Below are 17249 nucleotides of genomic sequence, written 5' to 3'. Positions count from 1 at the left end.
TTTGTTTCTAAATTATTTATTTCGAAAAATATAAATTTCGATCATTTTCGTGAATTTGCGAAGATAACCGAAGGTATTTTATAATTTTCTACACCTGACGCGCAGTTTGCCTTTGCTTTCGATGAAATTCTTCGTCCCCTATTTCTCAGTGTGTCGTGTCCTATTGAATTGCTGAGTGACGGTTAATTTCACTCTACAAAACATGAAAGTTTTATTATTTTGCACAATTGTTCTCTTTACATTTACTTGTGCGGAGTATAATTTCGAAAGAAACGGTAAGTTTTTCTTTTTATATGTGCATTTAAAAGGGAAATAAATTTTTATTTTCATTTATTTTTTGTAATAATTAATATAGTATATAAATACAGAATATTTAGTACATATACAGTATATTTAGTTCATATATAGTATATAGAGCATATAAATATAGGTATATAAATACTACAATTATAATATTATAAGTTTTTAGTAAATATTTTTAATTGATGCATTCGAATTGCGATTATTTATGTAAACAATTTTTAATTAATCGTTTTAGATTGAAAATCTAATTATATCATGATGGTTTCTGGTTAGAAATCGAAAATATTGTTTGCGAAAAATTTCGAACAATCACCTCAGTTCTTCCTAAAATCAAAACAAACAAACATATTTCTTTCTTTGAATTTTTCAATCAACATATTGGATATTTTTGTTATTTTAATTTTAATTAAATTAAATAATTAAAACTAAGAAGTAGATTTCGAATTTACTTCACGCTCCAGATTTTATTAAGGTTTGAATTTTAATTTATGTTTGAGTAAGCATAATTTATGTGGTGTATGAAATTATTTTTATTCCACGTGTCAAATAATTTTTTTCTTCAATTTAAAAAAAAATTTTGTTTACTTATTTTTATTCTTTTATTTTTTAATTTTATTATAAATTTATTATTATTTTTTTATTTATTTTTTAATTTAAATTAATAACAATGTAATTTAATGATTTAATTATTAATTATTTTATATTTTTTATACTAATATTTAATATTATAATAATTCTTTGTAATAAAATAAATTAATTATTCCTAATTAATATTAATGATTCTTATTCAGAAACTCATTGAATATTATGACTCATTTATTTTGTAATTTTTTTCTTATTACAGTGAAAATAGTATTATTTTTTTCCAATAATTTTTTTTTTTTATAGCGAAATTAAGTCAAGGTGCGTTTCCGTGCAAAGAGGATAAAGAATGCCAAAGTAATTTTGGACCAAAATCAAAATGTGAAAAAAATAAATGTTTATGTACAAATGGAGAAGATAATAGTGTAACTTATTGTTCTGAAATTGTTCAAAATCAAAACACACAAGCGAGAAACTTAGAAGGTGTAACTGAATAAATTTATTTTTATTTATTTTATTCAACAAATTTTTTATTTCTTTTTAATAAATTTTTTTGTATTTAACAAATTTTTTATTTCATTTTGATAATTTTTTTTTGTATTTAAAGATATTTGAAAATTTTAACTCCTCTAATATAAATTCTAAAATTTCATTATATTTATACAGATAATTCAATTTTTCGTATAATTTCGAAAAAAAAAATTTTCTTGTTTTTAATATTGGAAATTTTCTTCTCAGATTCGGATTTTGATTCAGAACCGGAGTCTTTCATTGGAAAATTATGTGCCAATAATAGCGACTGTCATTACCTGAGTGCTTATTGTAATGAAACAAAACAATGTGATTGTCAGCCTGATTTTACAAATACGAAAGACGGAAAATATTGTTTGAAAGGTAATTACTTAAATTGATAATAAATTAAGAAGATATAATCAATTTTAAACGATTTTATTTAGAAATAAGAAATAGTAGATATTGAGAATTATATAATTTTTTCATTTATCACTATTTTTGTAGGTAATTTAATTTACCATTAGTAGAATAATTTAAAGAAATTAATTACTAATATTGTTTATAAATTAAATTTAATTAAATAAAATATGTTATGTAAGAATTCATTTTATTTATAAATTTTTTTTATTTGTAATAAATAAATTTATTTATAGCGTGTTATTTAATAATAAGAAATAATATTAAAAATTTTCTTTTTACAGCCGCTCGAAATTTACAAGATCCTTGTAAAAAGGAGGAGCAATGCACTTTCAAATTTCCTAATGCAACATGCACAGATAAAAAATGTGAATGTCGCGAAAATTATCATGTTTCTGCTAGTCAGTGCTGGAAGGACATTGGTAAAGAAAAAAATCATTTTTTAACAATAATTTCTATATTTAATTATTCTTTTCAATTGTTTACCAATTCAGAATTTTTCCTTCATTAATTTAATTATCATTCTAATTTTATTATGACCCTCAACATTCGGAACGTTCAAATAAACGACAATCTTTTTATACATCGTTAAAATTAGAATGTTGTCAGAAAATATTTATTCGATAATTTAGAAAATTAATTTCTTTTTTTAAATGTTGAATTTACTTTATTATTAATTTTATTCTAGTAATTTTCAAAACTATTTATATAGAAAAAATTATTTAATGAATAATTTTACTCAATATTTCAAAATTAATTACATTTTAAAAGATTTGCTTTTACAATTTTCATAAATAGATTTTTTATTATTAAAAATTCTCGTCTAAATTTCAATTATCTTTATAAATAATAAAATTCTTCTCCAAAATTCAGTTATTTTCAATTTTTTTTTTAAATTTCGTAAAAATTTCAATTATCTTTATAAATACATTTAAAAGAATTTAAAAGAATTTATCACTTGGTAAAAATTATATAATTTGAAAATAAAAGGAATTTATCAATCTTCCAAGTCAAAAAATAAAAAACAACATTTAACGTTTCGACAGCTCTGCTGTCCTTTTCAGAAACTGAAAACATTTATTAACAATTAGAAAATAATAAAAAATACAAAAAAATTACAAAATAAAATTTTACAAAAAACGATTGCAAATTAACTAACTTCACTAAAGATTTAAACAAAAGGCAAAGGTCAATGACTTTGCAGAAAACAAAATTATAATACATACAAAAACAATAATAGTGAAAAGAAAAAAGAAAAATATTAACCGAGATAACAGATATCAACTGACAAATATTGTATTGTAAAGAGGACAGCAGATCTGTCGAAACGTTAAATGTTGTTTTTTATTTTTTGACTTGGAAGATTGATAAATTCCTTTTATTTTCGAATTATATCTTTATAAATAATAAAATTCTTCAAAAAAAGTCAATTATCATTCTAAAAATTTAATAAAATTCTTCACAAAAAATCAATTATTTTTATAAATAACAAAAATCCTCGCAAACATTCAATTATTTTAAGAAATTTTTATAAAACTTTTCGCGAAAATTCAATTCTTATCATAAATATGAAAAATTTTTCACAAAAATTCAATAATTTTCATAAATTACAAATCTTTCGCAAATATTCAATCCTTTTAAAAAAATCTTAATAATATTCTTCCCAAAAATTCAATTATTTTCATAAATATTAAAATTTTTTCCAAAAACAAAAAACTACCACTTAGATATTATTTATTTAATAAATAATTTTAGTTAAATATTTCAAAATTAATTGAATTAAAATAGTTGCGTTTACAATTTTCATAAATACAGAATGATGAACTTCTAAAGGTTTCAATTTGAAATTGTATAAAATATAAATTTTTAATAAATTTAATTAGAAATTTTAAAGAACTTATATTTTTGAAAAATTTTAATAATTCAAATTCTTCTGAAATTAGTTAATTTTTTAATATATATAATTAATTAATTATTAAAAAATGGATTTATAGAAGAATTTTATACTTAAAACCAGTAAAAAAAAATTTGAATTTCGGAGAATTTACAAATGATTGCAGAAATTCAATTATTTTCAATTATAATAAAATTCTTCGCAGAAATTTAATTATGATAAAAAATTTCATCAAAATTTCAATGATCTTTTTATCAATAATAAAATTCTTCTCTGAAATTCCATTACTTCTAAAAATTTTAATAAAATTAAAATCAAACATTCAATTTTTTTCAAAAATAAAAAATTTCACAGGAATTAAATTATTTACAAATTTTTATATAAATTTCGTCGTAAGAATTCAATTATTTTCATATAATAAAATTTTTAACACGTATTTAATTATTTTCATAAATAATAAAATTTTTTACAGGAATTCAATTGTTTTCATTTAAAATAAAACTCATCGCAGAATTTTAATAATTTTTATTACAAATTTTATCAAATTCCTCGAAAAATATAATAAAAAATTTTATTAAAATTCATCAAAAGAATTCAATTATTTAATTATTTAATTAATATTATTAATTAAATATTATTTATTTGTTTAGATCATTATAAAACTTTCTAAAAAAAATTGTAATAAAATAATAAATTGTAATATATTTTGTATCTGAATTAAATTTAAAATTAATTTAATTTTTTTTATAATCAATTCAGATTAAAAAATTTATTTCATTGGAATAAATAAATAATTTATTAATTTAAAAAACTAATAAATAGAAAAGAAGTGTGGAGGGGACTTTTCTAATGAAACATTCACTGTTTTTTTTTACAGGATATGGTGAAAAATGTGATGATAGTCGAGAGTGTTGGCATATTTATGGATTTTGCACTGAAGATAATCATACATGTGTTTGCGCGGGAAATAGAGTTATAAATTCACGAAAATCCATGTGCCTCGATGTTGTTCAACATGGAGAAAGATGTTTTGAAACTGTACAATGTACAACGAGTTTAGGGGATGCCGATTGTGTACAAGGATATTGTCATTGCGCTAGAAATTATCATTATGTTCCATTCAGACAGAAGTGTATACCTAGCAAAAGTAATAATTTAATCGATTTTAATCTCATTTCATTTCTCAGTGGAATTAAATTTTCAAATTTCAATTCAATTTAATTAATTTGAAATTTTTATTAAATTTTCGAAATGTTATTGCAATTATGATAGAAATTCTCAATTTACTAATTTACAGTAGGAAATAATCCATTTCATTTCTTGATTACATAATTAATGAATTAAATTTAGTAATCTAATTGAATCTTTCATTTCATTTTCATTTAATTGAATTTTTTTGTCTTTATAATTTTTTAATTTTTATGATAAAGATTTTATTTCAATTTATTTTGTTTTATATTCATATGAGAATAATTATTTTTAAATTAATTTTTTTGGACCTCACGTTCAGATAATGAAAATTTTGTTAAAGATTTTATTTATATTTTTTTATATATGAGAACAATTTTTTTTAAATATTTTTTTAGCTCTCGGTCAGCCTTGCGATGATGATGAAGATTGTCACCAAACATCAAGAAGTGATGATAGAAATTTTTTGAAATGTGCACATGCAAAAGTGTGCATTTGTAGTAATGGTTTTGAGAGAGTTGGTTATCAGTGTGAGGAAAAAGACAGTAAGATATTTTTTTATTTTTTTTTTTCTCAACAAAAATAAAAAATCACAATGAAATGAATATTGAAATTAAAAATCAATTTGGCCAAAAATTTTAATTTTTTTTTCTTTCTTTACAGATGAATCGTCAGCAGTCACTTTGTACCTATCGTCATTGCTTTTGATAACACTACTCGGTTTTTTATCCTGTCTGTAAACGATAAACGTGAATCTCACAACAGTCAGCCATAATTCTCAATTTGTTAATAATTTTATTCGCATTATTCTCATCATTAATTTTATGAAGAAAAAAAAATAATAATATTTTATATAAATGTATTTGTATAAAGAATATTTATGAACAATTTTATTAATTTAAAAGTGTATCGAATTGGTAGCGAACACTTAATTATATATGCATCGAATAATTCGTGCAAAAAATCTATGAAGATTTTTTCAAATGTTACTGTCTTTCAATGTGATATTCTACAGTGATTTCTGTTTAATGAAATTTCACTGAGAATAATTATAAATAAATGTTTTGTTACTGTAATATTTCTTTTTTTTATACTAATTCATTATTATCTTTAATTTTGGAACTATGTAATAAAACAAACAAACAAAGAAAAAATTTATAAAAGTGATGATTCACTAAAAAAAAATATAAGAATTTATAAAATATGGTAAAAAATATGAATTTAAATAAAATGGAAATGTTATTAAAATTTCCAACTGTGTAAATATAGAAAATTCTCTGTATATCTACAATTTTATTTACTCTCAAAATATACTAAAAAGTGATTTCTAATTTGTTCGATTAATCGATTCGAATATTTTTACAGCGATTTTCAGTTGAAATTAAATTTTAAACTTTTTGTAAAAAGCGACTTGCATGTCCTAATAAATTTTTTTTTTATTACAAATACTATTCTTAAATTTAATTATACAAATTGTCCTAATTCTTTCCAAATTTGATAATGATATGTATTGATATTAGACTTGAAAGTAATTAAATTTAGGTCGAAACGCGCATAGTTCAATAGCCTTGTAAATTGCTCTATAAACAAATATTTCCAATATAATAATGACACTCTTAAAATAAAATTTAAAACAACTTATAATAAGTGATTAAGAATTTCGTAATTAAGGTTAATTATTAAAAATATATCATTTTGACCCCACTTATTTTAGACCATTGTCATATCGAGGAGTATATATATATATTTGCTTGCATTTTGTTTTCATGTATTCAGTTTTCTCTCTCAATAATAGTGTCTTGTTATATTCCTGAGTGAATTACAACTTATAGAAAAAAAAATGAAAATGAAATTAATTTTCACAATTTTTCTACTTGCCCTCGCGGTGTACAATATTGGTAAATTTTTTCTCCTTTAATCTATAAAACTAAAATAATTCTTATCTGTATATATTTAATATTTTTTCTACACGCACGGAAAAAATGTTTTACCTGGAACAGCGATAAATTTCTCTGGAATAGCGAAAATATTATTTGAATTAACTAAAAATGTTCTTAATAAAGTGAAATTTTTAACTGTTCTAAGTAATGTTTTTTTTCCTCGGTGAAAAGAAAAAAGTTTCCTATTTTTGCAAATATTAATCGTTAGCGGATTTAATTGAGAATTATTAGTTATAAATAATATTAAATACATACATTAAATATGAAATATTAAAAAAAATTATTCTTAAGGAACTCGTATAGTAAAATTAATTTTAATAGATGTTAAAAAATATAATTTTTGTAGATGCGAAAAAATTGAATGAGGATTGTGCCAATGATGGTGATTGCACTTCAGAGGTTGAAAATTCAAGATGCAATAATCTAAAATGCGAATGTTTAGAAACTCATGAGAATAAGGAAAATAAATGTGAACTAAAGATAGGTAATTAAAAATCGTTAAACTGTTTATTTCGATTTGAAAGAAAAAATCAGAAATTATAAATAATAAAGAATACTTTTCAGTTTAGAAAAGTCAAAGTAAAAAAACTGATTAAAAAAAATCATATATCCAATTATTCGTGATCTAATATCAATGCTTAAAAAATTATTTAATTTTATTTATATTATACCTAGTTCTTTAAAATTTTTAATTATAATATAGTAATCTTATTTAATAATATTGTTTTACTTGAAACATTACTTGAATACAAAAAAAAAGAAAATGATAAATTGAATAATAAATGGAATAAGTCAATAAAATAGAATAAAGTTGAAGAAGAATTAGCAAATAAATTTAATTAATATTATCTAATCGAAACTTAAATAATGTCAATACTAGACAAATAATAAAGTGAAAGAAATATTAAATGAATAAAATTTTGCAGTTGCGAAAAAATTGGGAGATGCTTGTACCAATGATGGTGAATGCACTAAAGATATTCAAAGTTCAAAATGCAATAATCTAAAATGCGAATGTATAGACACTCATGAGAATAAGGAAAATAAATGTGAACTGATGACAGGTAATTAAAAATCGATAAACTATTTATTTCGATTTAAAAGAAAAAATCATATATTATAAATAATAAAGAATACATTTCAATTTAGAAAAGTCAAAGTAAACTGATTCAAAAAATAATCATTTCTAATTATTCTTAATCTAATCTCAATATTTAATGAATTATTTTATTTTTTGACTAAAATTTTGTAGGAGCGAAAAAATTGGGAGATGAATGTACAGCTGATGCTGATTGCACTAAAGATATTCAAAATTCAAAATGCAATGCTAATAAAAAATGCGACTGTGCCGATACTCATGAGAATAAGGCCAATAAATGTGAACAGAAGAAAGGTAATTAAAAATCGATAAACTATTTATTTCGATTTGAAAGAAAAAATCAGAAATTATAAATAATAAAGAATTTAATTTTCAGTTTAGAAAATTCAGAATTGAATAATTAATGGAATAAATGAATAAAACAGAATAAAATAGAATAGAATTGAAAGTAAAATAGAAAATAAATTGAATTAATATTATTTAATAGAAACTTATATATTTTTTCGGTTCGGATAATCGAAATTTTAATTTTTTATATTTAATTAATTTATTTATTTCATATAAATGGGGAATTTACAAAATTTACCATTTATTTAAAAAAAGAGAAAAAATATATTTATGTGTCCTGATAGGGTGAAAGGGTCCTTCGCCCAAAAAAACTAATTTCGAGTTATTAATACTATTTTATCGATTAAAATAATCTAGATAGAATAGTATATAGATCAATAACTCAAAATTAATTTTTTTGGACGAAGGTCCCTTTCACCCCATCAGGACACATATATATATTTTTTCTCTTTTTTTTAATAAAGGGTAAATTTTGTAAATTTCCCATTTATATGAAATAAATAAATAAATTAACTAATGTCAATACTAGGCAAATAATAAAATAAAAGAAATATTAAATGACTAAAATTTTACAGGTGCGAAAAAATTGGGAGATGATTGTGCCAATGATGGTGAATGCACTAAAGATATTCAAAATTCAAAATGCAATGCTAATAAAAAATGCGACTGTGCAGATACTCATGAGAATAAAGAAAATAAATGTAAACTGAAGACAGGTAATTAAAAATCGATAAACTATTTCTTTCGATTTCAAAGAAAAGATCAGAACTTATAAATAATAAAGAATAATTTTCAGATTAGAAAAGTCAGAATTGAATAATAAATGGAATAAATGAATAAAATAGAATAGAATTGAAAGTAAAATAGAAAATAAATTGAATTAATATTATTTAATAGAAACTTATATATTTTTTCGGTTCGGATAATCGAAATTTTAATTTTTTATATTTTATATTTATAATTATTATATTTATATTATATTTATTTTATTTTTATATTTTATTTTATGACTAAAATTTTGCAGGTGCGAAAAAATTGGGAGATGAATGTACAGCTGATGCTGATTGCACTAAAGATATTCAAAATTCAAAATGCAATGCTAGTAAAAAATGCGACTGTGCCGATACTCATGAGAATAAGGCCAATAAATGTGAACAGAAGAAAGGTAATTCAATTTGAAAGAAAAAATAAAAAATTATAAATAATAAAGAATTCTTTTCAGTTTAGAAAAATCAAAGGGAACGGATTTGGAAAAAATCCATTCTAATTATCCTTAATTTAATCTCAATGCTTAATAAATTGTTGTATTTTTTTCAAATTTGATTTATTTGAAAATTTTAATTACAATATAATAACCTTGTTTGGTAAAAGTGTTAATTGAAACATTACTTGAATACAAAATAAGAAAATGAGAAATTGAATAATAAATGGAATAAATCAATAAAACAGAATAAAAGTGTATAGTATTGAAAGTTAAATAGAAAATAAATTCAATTATTATATTATCTAATATAAACTTAAATTTTTCTATTTAAATAATATAATATATATGTGACCTGACAAGGTGAAAGGGACCTTACGCCTAAAAAAATCAATTTTGAATTATTAATGCCATTTTATGAATTGAATTTAGTGAGAATGGTATATCAATAACTCAAAGTTAATTTTTTTACGTAAGGTCCCTTTTTACCGCGTCAGGACACAAATATTATATATTTTTTCTCTATTCTTTAATAAAGGGTAAATTTTGTAAACTCTTTTATATGTGAAATAAATGTATTTTTTAAATAATGTCAATACTAGGCAAATAATAAAGTAAAAGAAATATTATACATGACTAAAACATTGCAGTTGTGAAAAAATTGGACGATATATGTGTCAATAATGCTGAATGCAGTACAAATGTTAAAAATTCAAAATGCGATGAAACTTCTAAGAAATGCGTATGTGAAGCTAAATATGAAAAGAAAGGACAAGCATGTGCAGATAAAAAAGGTAATTAAAAATCGATAAACTATTTATTTCGATTTCGAAGCAAAAATTAGAAATTATTAAAAATAAAGAATCTCAATGCTTTAAAAAATTTTTATTATAATCAAATTATTATTGAATTAAATTAAATTAATTCAATAAAAAATAAGAGATAAAAATATAAATTTTTTTTAACTTCCCTCCTATCTTAATTTTTTCTTTTTTAAGATAATAACTAACAAAAAATAAGTTCTTATTTAACGTCTTGTTTATCAATAGAAATTTGAATTATTAATTAATTAATTTTCCTTAGATTAAAAATTATAATATAAATGATTAGGAAATTTAGACGATTTAGACTAAGTAATTAAGAAAGATTCAATTTAAATTTAATAGATTAATTGAAATGTTTTTTTCAGCTAAAAATTCTGGAATGACAATTTCCATTTCATCAGGACTTTTAGTGACAGTACTTGCATTTTTTTTGTGTCACTAAATTTTGAACGACAGTCTTTCTACTTTCAACTATAATTCTTAATTTCTTGTGGTTTTAATCACTATTCTTATTGTAAATTTAACAGTGACAGTTTATTTTTATTAGAAAACATGATACAGTTCAAAAGTAATTTTTATGCTTCTCTTTAAAGTCAAATTTAATATTTGAATTATTACTTTATTATATTTTATTATATTATGCAAATAAATAAATTTCAAAAGTTTATTTCAAAAGTTTATTGAATTTTTTTTCGACAAACCTCGGATCAAATTTACGAAGCGAAAAAAGTCGACTCAAAACGAAAAATCGGAAAAGTCGATTTCTTTATTTTGAATTAGGTAATACAAAAATTCTATTTTGTATTTTCATGACTATTCCTATTAATTTCTAAAAAAAGGCTTTTAACATTCTCTCTTATTCCGATAACATCAATTCTAAGTTTTTGTAAAATTCAATTATTTTCAAAACATATTTTCACATTTTTCTTCAAAAACACGATTATTTTTAAAAAATTCTAATAAAATACTTTAAAATATAAAATTTTTTTCAATTAAAAATTGATGCAAGTTACATTGTTTAACAATTTTCCAATTATTTACTAATTACTTTTAACATTTAATTATTGCTAAACATTGCATCTGCAATTTCAAATTTAAATTATTTTCTAGATCCTTTAACTAAAATTTTTTTCTAAATAAATTATTTTCAATAATTTTCAGAAATTTCTGTTAGAAATTCAATTATTTTTAATTCAATTTTACAAAATTTCAATTATTCAACAGTTTTTTAATTATATATTCAAAAATTCAACTAATTTCAAAAAATTTCAATTATTCAAATAACTAGTTTGCTTAGAATTTTTAATGAAAATTATTTAACATTCAAATCTTCAAATATTTTAATTTGAAATAAAGTTAACTTTGAAATTAGAGTTTCATCTATAAAACCTTCAATATTCGATTATTTTCTAAAATTTCAAACTAAAATTCTTCTCTAAATCAATTATTTTTAATAATTTCCCATAAATTTTCTTTGAGAATTGAATTAATTTTTAACAATAGCTACGAATAGCTCTTTAAAAATTAAAAATGTATTGAAAATAATTAAATTTTATCAAAATTCTTGAAAATAAATTTAATTCCTGCGAAGGACTTTAATATTTTTGAAAATAATAAAATAAAACAGAAATAATAAAGAAAAAGATAATAAAATTTTAAAAAATACAAAAACAATTGTTTTAAAGAAAATTTAAATTCTTTTAAGAAATTTAATTAAGATTGTACTGAAAATAATTGAATTCTTCTAAAGAATTTTATCAAAATTATGTAATAATATTTTTAAAAATAATTGAATAATTTCAAGGAATTTTAGTTTTGAAAATAATTAAATTCTTTAAAGAAATGTTATTACTAATTTTTAAAATAATTGAATTCAGTGGAAGAATGTTATTATTTATAAAAATAATTGAATTCTTGACAAACTTATTAAAATTTTTAAAAATTATGAATTTTTTTTTAAAGAAAATTAAAATTCTTTCAAGGCATTTAGTTAAAATTGTATTAAAAATAATTGAATTCTTATAAACAATTTATTTATTTATTTATTTATTTATTTAAGAAAAAATAAGTTCCAACAATTGTATTCAATTCAATTATTTTTTAGAATTTTTAATTAAAAAAAAAATTTTCTAATTATTTAAATTATTTATTTAAATTGTATAGAAAGTAATTAAATTCCAGCGAAGAATTGTATCATTTACGAAAATAATTGAATTCTGTCAAACAGTTTTATTTAAATTTTTTATAATAATTGAAAATCTAAAGTGGCAAATTGATAAAAATTAATAAATAATTTAAAATAAACTTAAATGTAATAAAATTGTTAATAAATCTTTTTAATAGTTTGAAAAGAATTTAAAAAAGTAGATGGAGTTAGCAACGTCAACGATTACATTCGAAAAATTTTTCTCAAGTTATTTTGGGGGATGAATTTTAAAATGAGAAAAAAAACAAGAAAAGCTCACCATCATTAATGTTGCAATCGACAAAAGTATTTAAAGGATTAAACTGAATTTGTCGCTCCTCAGCACACAAGTATAAGTGATTATCGCAAAATAGGTAGAAACTCATTCCTAGATCTTCTCTCAACGAAATAACACCTCAATTCATATTCAATTTCAAGTTCTTTTTCGATAATTCCCAAGTAACTGTAAAAACAAAAAAATATATTAGAATTATTATTTAATTTTGAAGAATATTCAAATATGAAGAATATTCAATTTTGAAAAATTTAATTTTTCAAAAATGACAGTAAAAATAAAAGTGAATAGAGAGAGAGAGAAAAAAATGATTTAAATAAAAGTGAGTGAATAAAGAAAAATGAGTGTTATCAAATTAATTCAATTGTTGACACTACATTTAATTTTAGTGTCAGCTGTCGTGAAACCAAGTGGTATTTACGTGGACAATGGTTATGATAAAACAATATTTCAAGAGATAACAAATGAGGGAAATCGAAAATATCTTCGCGAGGAGATTCTCAATATTCTTGAAATTCCCATTGACATCGAAGAACAAAAACAGGAAAAAACACCAACTTCCGCGTCGAGTTTTCTAATGGATATTTATCATTTGACAAATGAAAATGAATCGAAAATGATGCACGAACAGGAATTGAAAAATTTGCAATATTTCGATGTTAACGATGTGGGAATGAATAGTATTATTGAAAGTGATCTCATTACAACATTGGCAGCGCGTAACAGTAAAAAACCGGGTATTCAAAAAACCACTAAAGTCAAACGCTTGTGGTTTAATGTTTCGCGAATATCGCCCGACGACACAATTATTCGCGGTGAATTGAAATTATTTCGCAATATCGAGAGTGGTGTTTCGAGGAAAAACAAAGGATTGGTGACATTAAACGTCTATCGAATTGCAAGTGATCGTGACATTGATGGGAATCGTGATATGATTTTTGTTGATTCTGTCAATACGACAGAAAGTGGCGGTTGGGTTACATTAAATGTTACGGAGTCGCTTCATTTTTGGCTTCGCGATTTGGACGTGAATCGTGGACTTTATTTGGAGGCTTATTCAAATGGTGGTGTGGAAAATATACGACCCGAAGCCGTTGGTATTGTGAGTTTTCAAGGTGTTCCTGAGAAACGACCATTTCTTGTTGTTTACGGTAATAGAAAGACAGTGAGGCGAAGACGAGGATTGGAATATTTTCAATCGAGTGATAAAAAAACGTTTCAATCGATTGCAATGAAATCGCGATTGCCAACGACATGTCGCAAGGAAACTTTGTATGTTAACTTTAGAGATTTAAATTTACACACTATAATAATTGCTCCAAGAGGCTATGACGCTTTCTACTGTAATGGACCGTGTAATTATCCGTTGAATTTTAATATGAACTCCACAAATCATGCGATTATTCAGTCGTTCATTAATTTGAAACATCCAGATCGTGCTCCAAAACCGTGTTGTGTTCCCAGTAAAACATCAACGATTCACGTCATCTTTCGAACTAGCGAGGATACAATAGTTATTAAAAAACGAGAAGATATGACAGTCGACAGTTGTGGATGTCTTTGAAAAAAAATCATCATTTTCAAAATTAAGACAAAACTTTCTGCAAAAAGATGCAAATTATAACGATTTTAAAAATTTTTATACAGAAAAATAATTTTATTATCACTTTGAAAAAAATTAAATAATAATAAATATGTATGTAAAAAGAATAACGTGCTCTTTAAAAATCACAATTTTACTCAATTCAACAATAAATGAGAATATTATTAATTTTAATAAATTCTAAAGAATAAAAGAATTATGTCATTCAGATATTTATCAACAGATGTTTCTATTCAAAAACAGAGGGAAAAGAAGACTATTTTTAGAAATCAAAACAATAATAAATACTCGTCGAAATATTCCCCTGAGGTCATGAAAGCAAAAAAAGTAAACAGCTCTGTACAAATAATTATTTTTGAAATAATTGACAATTTTTCCAAAAGAAAAGACATTTATTCAGTCTTCAAATTAACACTCAAGGTTCAACTCTAATTTTTAGAATCCAAAAAAAGGAAATTCAAAACTGAATTAAATATTTCGATACAAAAAAGACAAAAAAAAATTACTGAAAAATTTACTATGTTTATTTTTATAATTTAAATTGTCAAGAATTTTATAATACCTCGTGATAGAAGTGTGAATTTCTGTTCCGTTGATTGTCAATTACTAAGACAAATTGAAGATATTTGCCACGAGTTGATTTATTTAATTGATGGTGAATATGAATCAATGATGCATCGAAAATCCAGACATCTTGTGCTCCCGGTAAGTTGATTTCATTTTCTCCCATTTTTCTCAGTGATGATAAAAAAGTTTGTTCTGAAAATAGAAAAAAATGTTAATTCTAATTCTTTCTTACATATTTTTAGAACGAATAAATTTCTTACCTCAGAGATCAAATGATTCCCTTTTGTCTTTTCTTTTCGTAATAAATATAAACTGAATTTAATGTTCTTCTTTTTTAACATAAAAATCAAATCTGAGATGAGTAAAATTAATCTTTTAAAAACTAAAATTATCTTATACTTAAAATTACAAAATACCCTCAGGCTTCGCACTCGATACTTAATTTTAAAAAAGTAGCAAAAAGTAGCTTTAAGATGCAAAAAAAATGGTAAAAAAGTAGCTATTGGAAAATTAAATTTGACGACTAAAAAACTCATTTTAGACGATTCACAAAAATTTTGATTCAGCATTTTATTTCCCTGAATTTTTTCTAATTTTCATTAATTTCATCATTAAATTCTAAATTTTTACAAAATTCAATCATTTTTAAAAGTAAAATAAAATTTCTTTAAAATATAAAATTTACTTCAATTAAATTTAACAAAATTTCAAAATTAATTGGAAATATAATTTAATCTTTTGAAATTAAATTATTTTTAAAAATCCAATATATAACGCTTCGAATATTCAATTATTATCTAAAATGTTAACTGAAATTAATTTTTAAATCAATTTTTATTAGAAAATTCTACGAGAATTCAATTATTTAAATACAAAATAAATAATTTATTAAATAATTGAATGTTTCTTAAAATTGAATTTCTGAAAAGAATTATAATATTTTCTAAAATAATTGAATCCCTGTAAAAAATTTGATTATTTATAAAAATAATATAATTATTGCGAAGAAATTTATAAAAAAAAATGTATTATTTATTTTTAAAATAATTAAATGTTTGCACAAAATTTTATTAAAAATATTTTTAATAATTGAATTCTTTTGGAAAACTATTAAAATAAAAATAATGAAAAAAATTATATTGAAAATCATTGAATTGAGGAAAAATTTTAACAATAATTGAAATTTTGCCAAGAATAATTGGAATTTTCACAACTTTTTAAAATTTTTGAACATAATTGAATTTCTGCAAAGAATTTTATTATTTATAAAGATAATAGAAATTTTTACGAAAATTTAAAAAAAATTTTAAATATAATTTAATTCCTGCGAAGAATTTTAATAATTTCGAAAATAATTAATGAAATTTTGCCAAGAATTTTATTAAAATTTTTGAAAATAATTGAATTTTGGAGAAGAATTTCATTTTTTATAAAGATAATTGAAATTTAGACTAGAATCTTTTTTAATTTTTTGAACCTAATTGAATTTCTGCAAAGAATTTTATTATTTTTGAAAATAATTGAATTTCTATGAAGAATTTTATTAAATTTTTTGAAAATAATTGAATTTTTATAAAGAATTTTATTAAATTTTTTGAAAATAATTGAATTTTATTATTTATAAAAATAATAGAAATTATGACGAAAATTTAAAAAAAATTTTTAACATAATTCAATTTTTAAAAAATTTTCTTAACATAATTGAATTCTTTTGAAGAATTTTAATCTAATTTTTAAGATTAATTGCATTTTTCGGGGAATTCATTTAAATTTGTTTTAAAAGTAATTGAAAGTCTGTAATAATTTTTATTTTTTATGAAAATAACTTGTTGCAAAGAGTTTTATAAAAAATTTTTTAAATAATTGATTTTGTTCGAAAAATTTTATGAAAATTGTATTCTAAATAATTGAATTCCTGTGAAAATTCTATTATTTATGAAAATAATTGACTTATTTTATTAAATTTTCATTAAAATTACAGTAAAAATTATTTAATTCTCTCGAAGAATTTAAAAAAAATCCTTTAAATAATTGAATTCTTTTGGAAAATTTTATTTAAATACATAGTCGATATTGAAAATAATTGAATTTTAAAATTTTTTTGAAAATAATTGAATCGTTCCTAAGAATTGTATTAAAATTTTTGAGAAAAATTTTGGTATTTTAACTTTCGGCGAATATAAAGCTGTGCAAATTCTCAAAAAAAACCGAAAAAATTGTCACAAATCTAAAAATAAAGTATTAAAATAGTAGCAAATCGTATAAAAAGTAGTAAATAGTTGTTTTTAGT

At 21.3% G+C, this 17249-nt stretch overlaps 3 protein-coding genes across 9 annotated transcripts in view; all 3 read left to right on the top strand.

Moving 5' to 3' along the window:
- The first annotated feature begins 116 nt into the window (after positions 1-116).
- Positions 117-5973, top strand: LOC122502737 (protein draper-like). 3 transcript variants are annotated; one of them, XM_043612923.1, is made up of 7 exons: positions 117-275; positions 1192-1368; positions 1624-1779; positions 2100-2237; positions 4587-4856; positions 5296-5442; positions 5561-5973. In XM_043612923.1, exons 1-7 carry the CDS (start codon positions 203-205, stop codon positions 5635-5637), a joined length of 1038 nt encoding a protein of 345 aa, XP_043468858.1. In that variant the 5' UTR covers positions 117-202; the 3' UTR covers positions 5638-5973. The 3 variants fall into 3 exon arrangements, with proteins under 3 accessions (XP_043468858.1, XP_043468859.1, XP_043468860.1); XM_043612924.1 differs by lacking the exon at positions 5296-5442; XM_043612925.1 differs by lacking the exon at positions 1192-1368 and having other exon boundaries at positions 118-275.
- A 680-nt stretch (positions 5974-6653) lies between these two features.
- LOC122502739 (cell death abnormality protein 1-like) lies at positions 6654-10937 on the top strand. Of its 2 annotated transcripts, XM_043612927.1 has the most exons (8): positions 6654-6795; positions 7184-7321; positions 7764-7901; positions 8090-8230; positions 8860-9000; positions 9309-9449; positions 10136-10279; positions 10675-10918. In XM_043612927.1, exons 1-8 carry the CDS (start codon positions 6738-6740, stop codon positions 10749-10751), a joined length of 978 nt encoding a protein of 325 aa, XP_043468862.1. In that variant the 5' UTR covers positions 6654-6737; the 3' UTR covers positions 10752-10918. The 2 variants fall into 2 exon arrangements, with proteins under 2 accessions (XP_043468862.1, XP_043468863.1); XM_043612928.1 differs by lacking the exon at positions 8860-9000 and having other exon boundaries at positions 10675-10937.
- Positions 10938-12893: 1956 nt separating this feature from the next.
- LOC122502735 (heparan sulfate 2-O-sulfotransferase 1-like) overlaps positions 12894-17249 on the top strand; it is a 31210-nt gene continuing 26854 nt past the window's right edge. For 2 of the 4 annotated variants that reach the window (XR_006301663.1, XR_006301662.1), the window contains exon 1: positions 12894-15097. Coding sequence is in view for 1 of the 4 variants with exons in the window: in XM_043612919.1 (XP_043468854.1) it covers positions 15062-15097 (36 nt within the window). In the remaining 3 variants the exon portion in view is untranslated. The remainder of the gene's footprint in view (positions 15098-17249) is intronic. The other 2 variants (XM_043612919.1, XM_043612918.1) reach the window with 1 other exon arrangement.

Source organism: Leptopilina heterotoma, unplaced genomic scaffold (genome assembly GCF_015476425.1).
Source record: "Leptopilina heterotoma isolate Lh14 unplaced genomic scaffold, ASM1547642v1 Lhet_237, whole genome shotgun sequence".
Taxonomy (NCBI): Eukaryota; Metazoa; Arthropoda; class Insecta; order Hymenoptera; family Figitidae; genus Leptopilina; species Leptopilina heterotoma.
Note: the sequence above shows the minus strand (reverse complement) of the source record. Positions and strands in the feature narration are given on the sequence as shown.

Coding starts and splice junctions, on each gene's coding strand:
- LOC122502737 (XM_043612923.1), top strand. CDS start 203: ATGAAAGTTTTATTATTTTGCACAATTGTTCTCTTTACATTTACTTGT. Junction 276..1,191: donor GTATAATTTCGAAAGAAACG/GTAAGTTTTTCT, acceptor TTTTTTTTATAG/CGAAATTAAGTCAAGGTGCG. Junction 4,857..5,295: donor GAAGTGTATACCTAGCAAAA/GTAATAATTTAA, acceptor ATATTTTTTTAG/CTCTCGGTCAGCCTTGCGAT.
- LOC122502739 (XM_043612927.1), top strand. CDS start 6,738: ATGAAAATGAAATTAATTTTCACAATTTTTCTACTTGCCCTCGCGGTG. Junction 6,796..7,183: donor CCTCGCGGTGTACAATATTG/GTAAATTTTTTC, acceptor TAATTTTTGTAG/ATGCGAAAAAATTGAATGAG. Junction 9,001..9,308: donor TAAATGTAAACTGAAGACAG/GTAATTAAAAAT, acceptor AAAATTTTGCAG/GTGCGAAAAAATTGGGAGAT.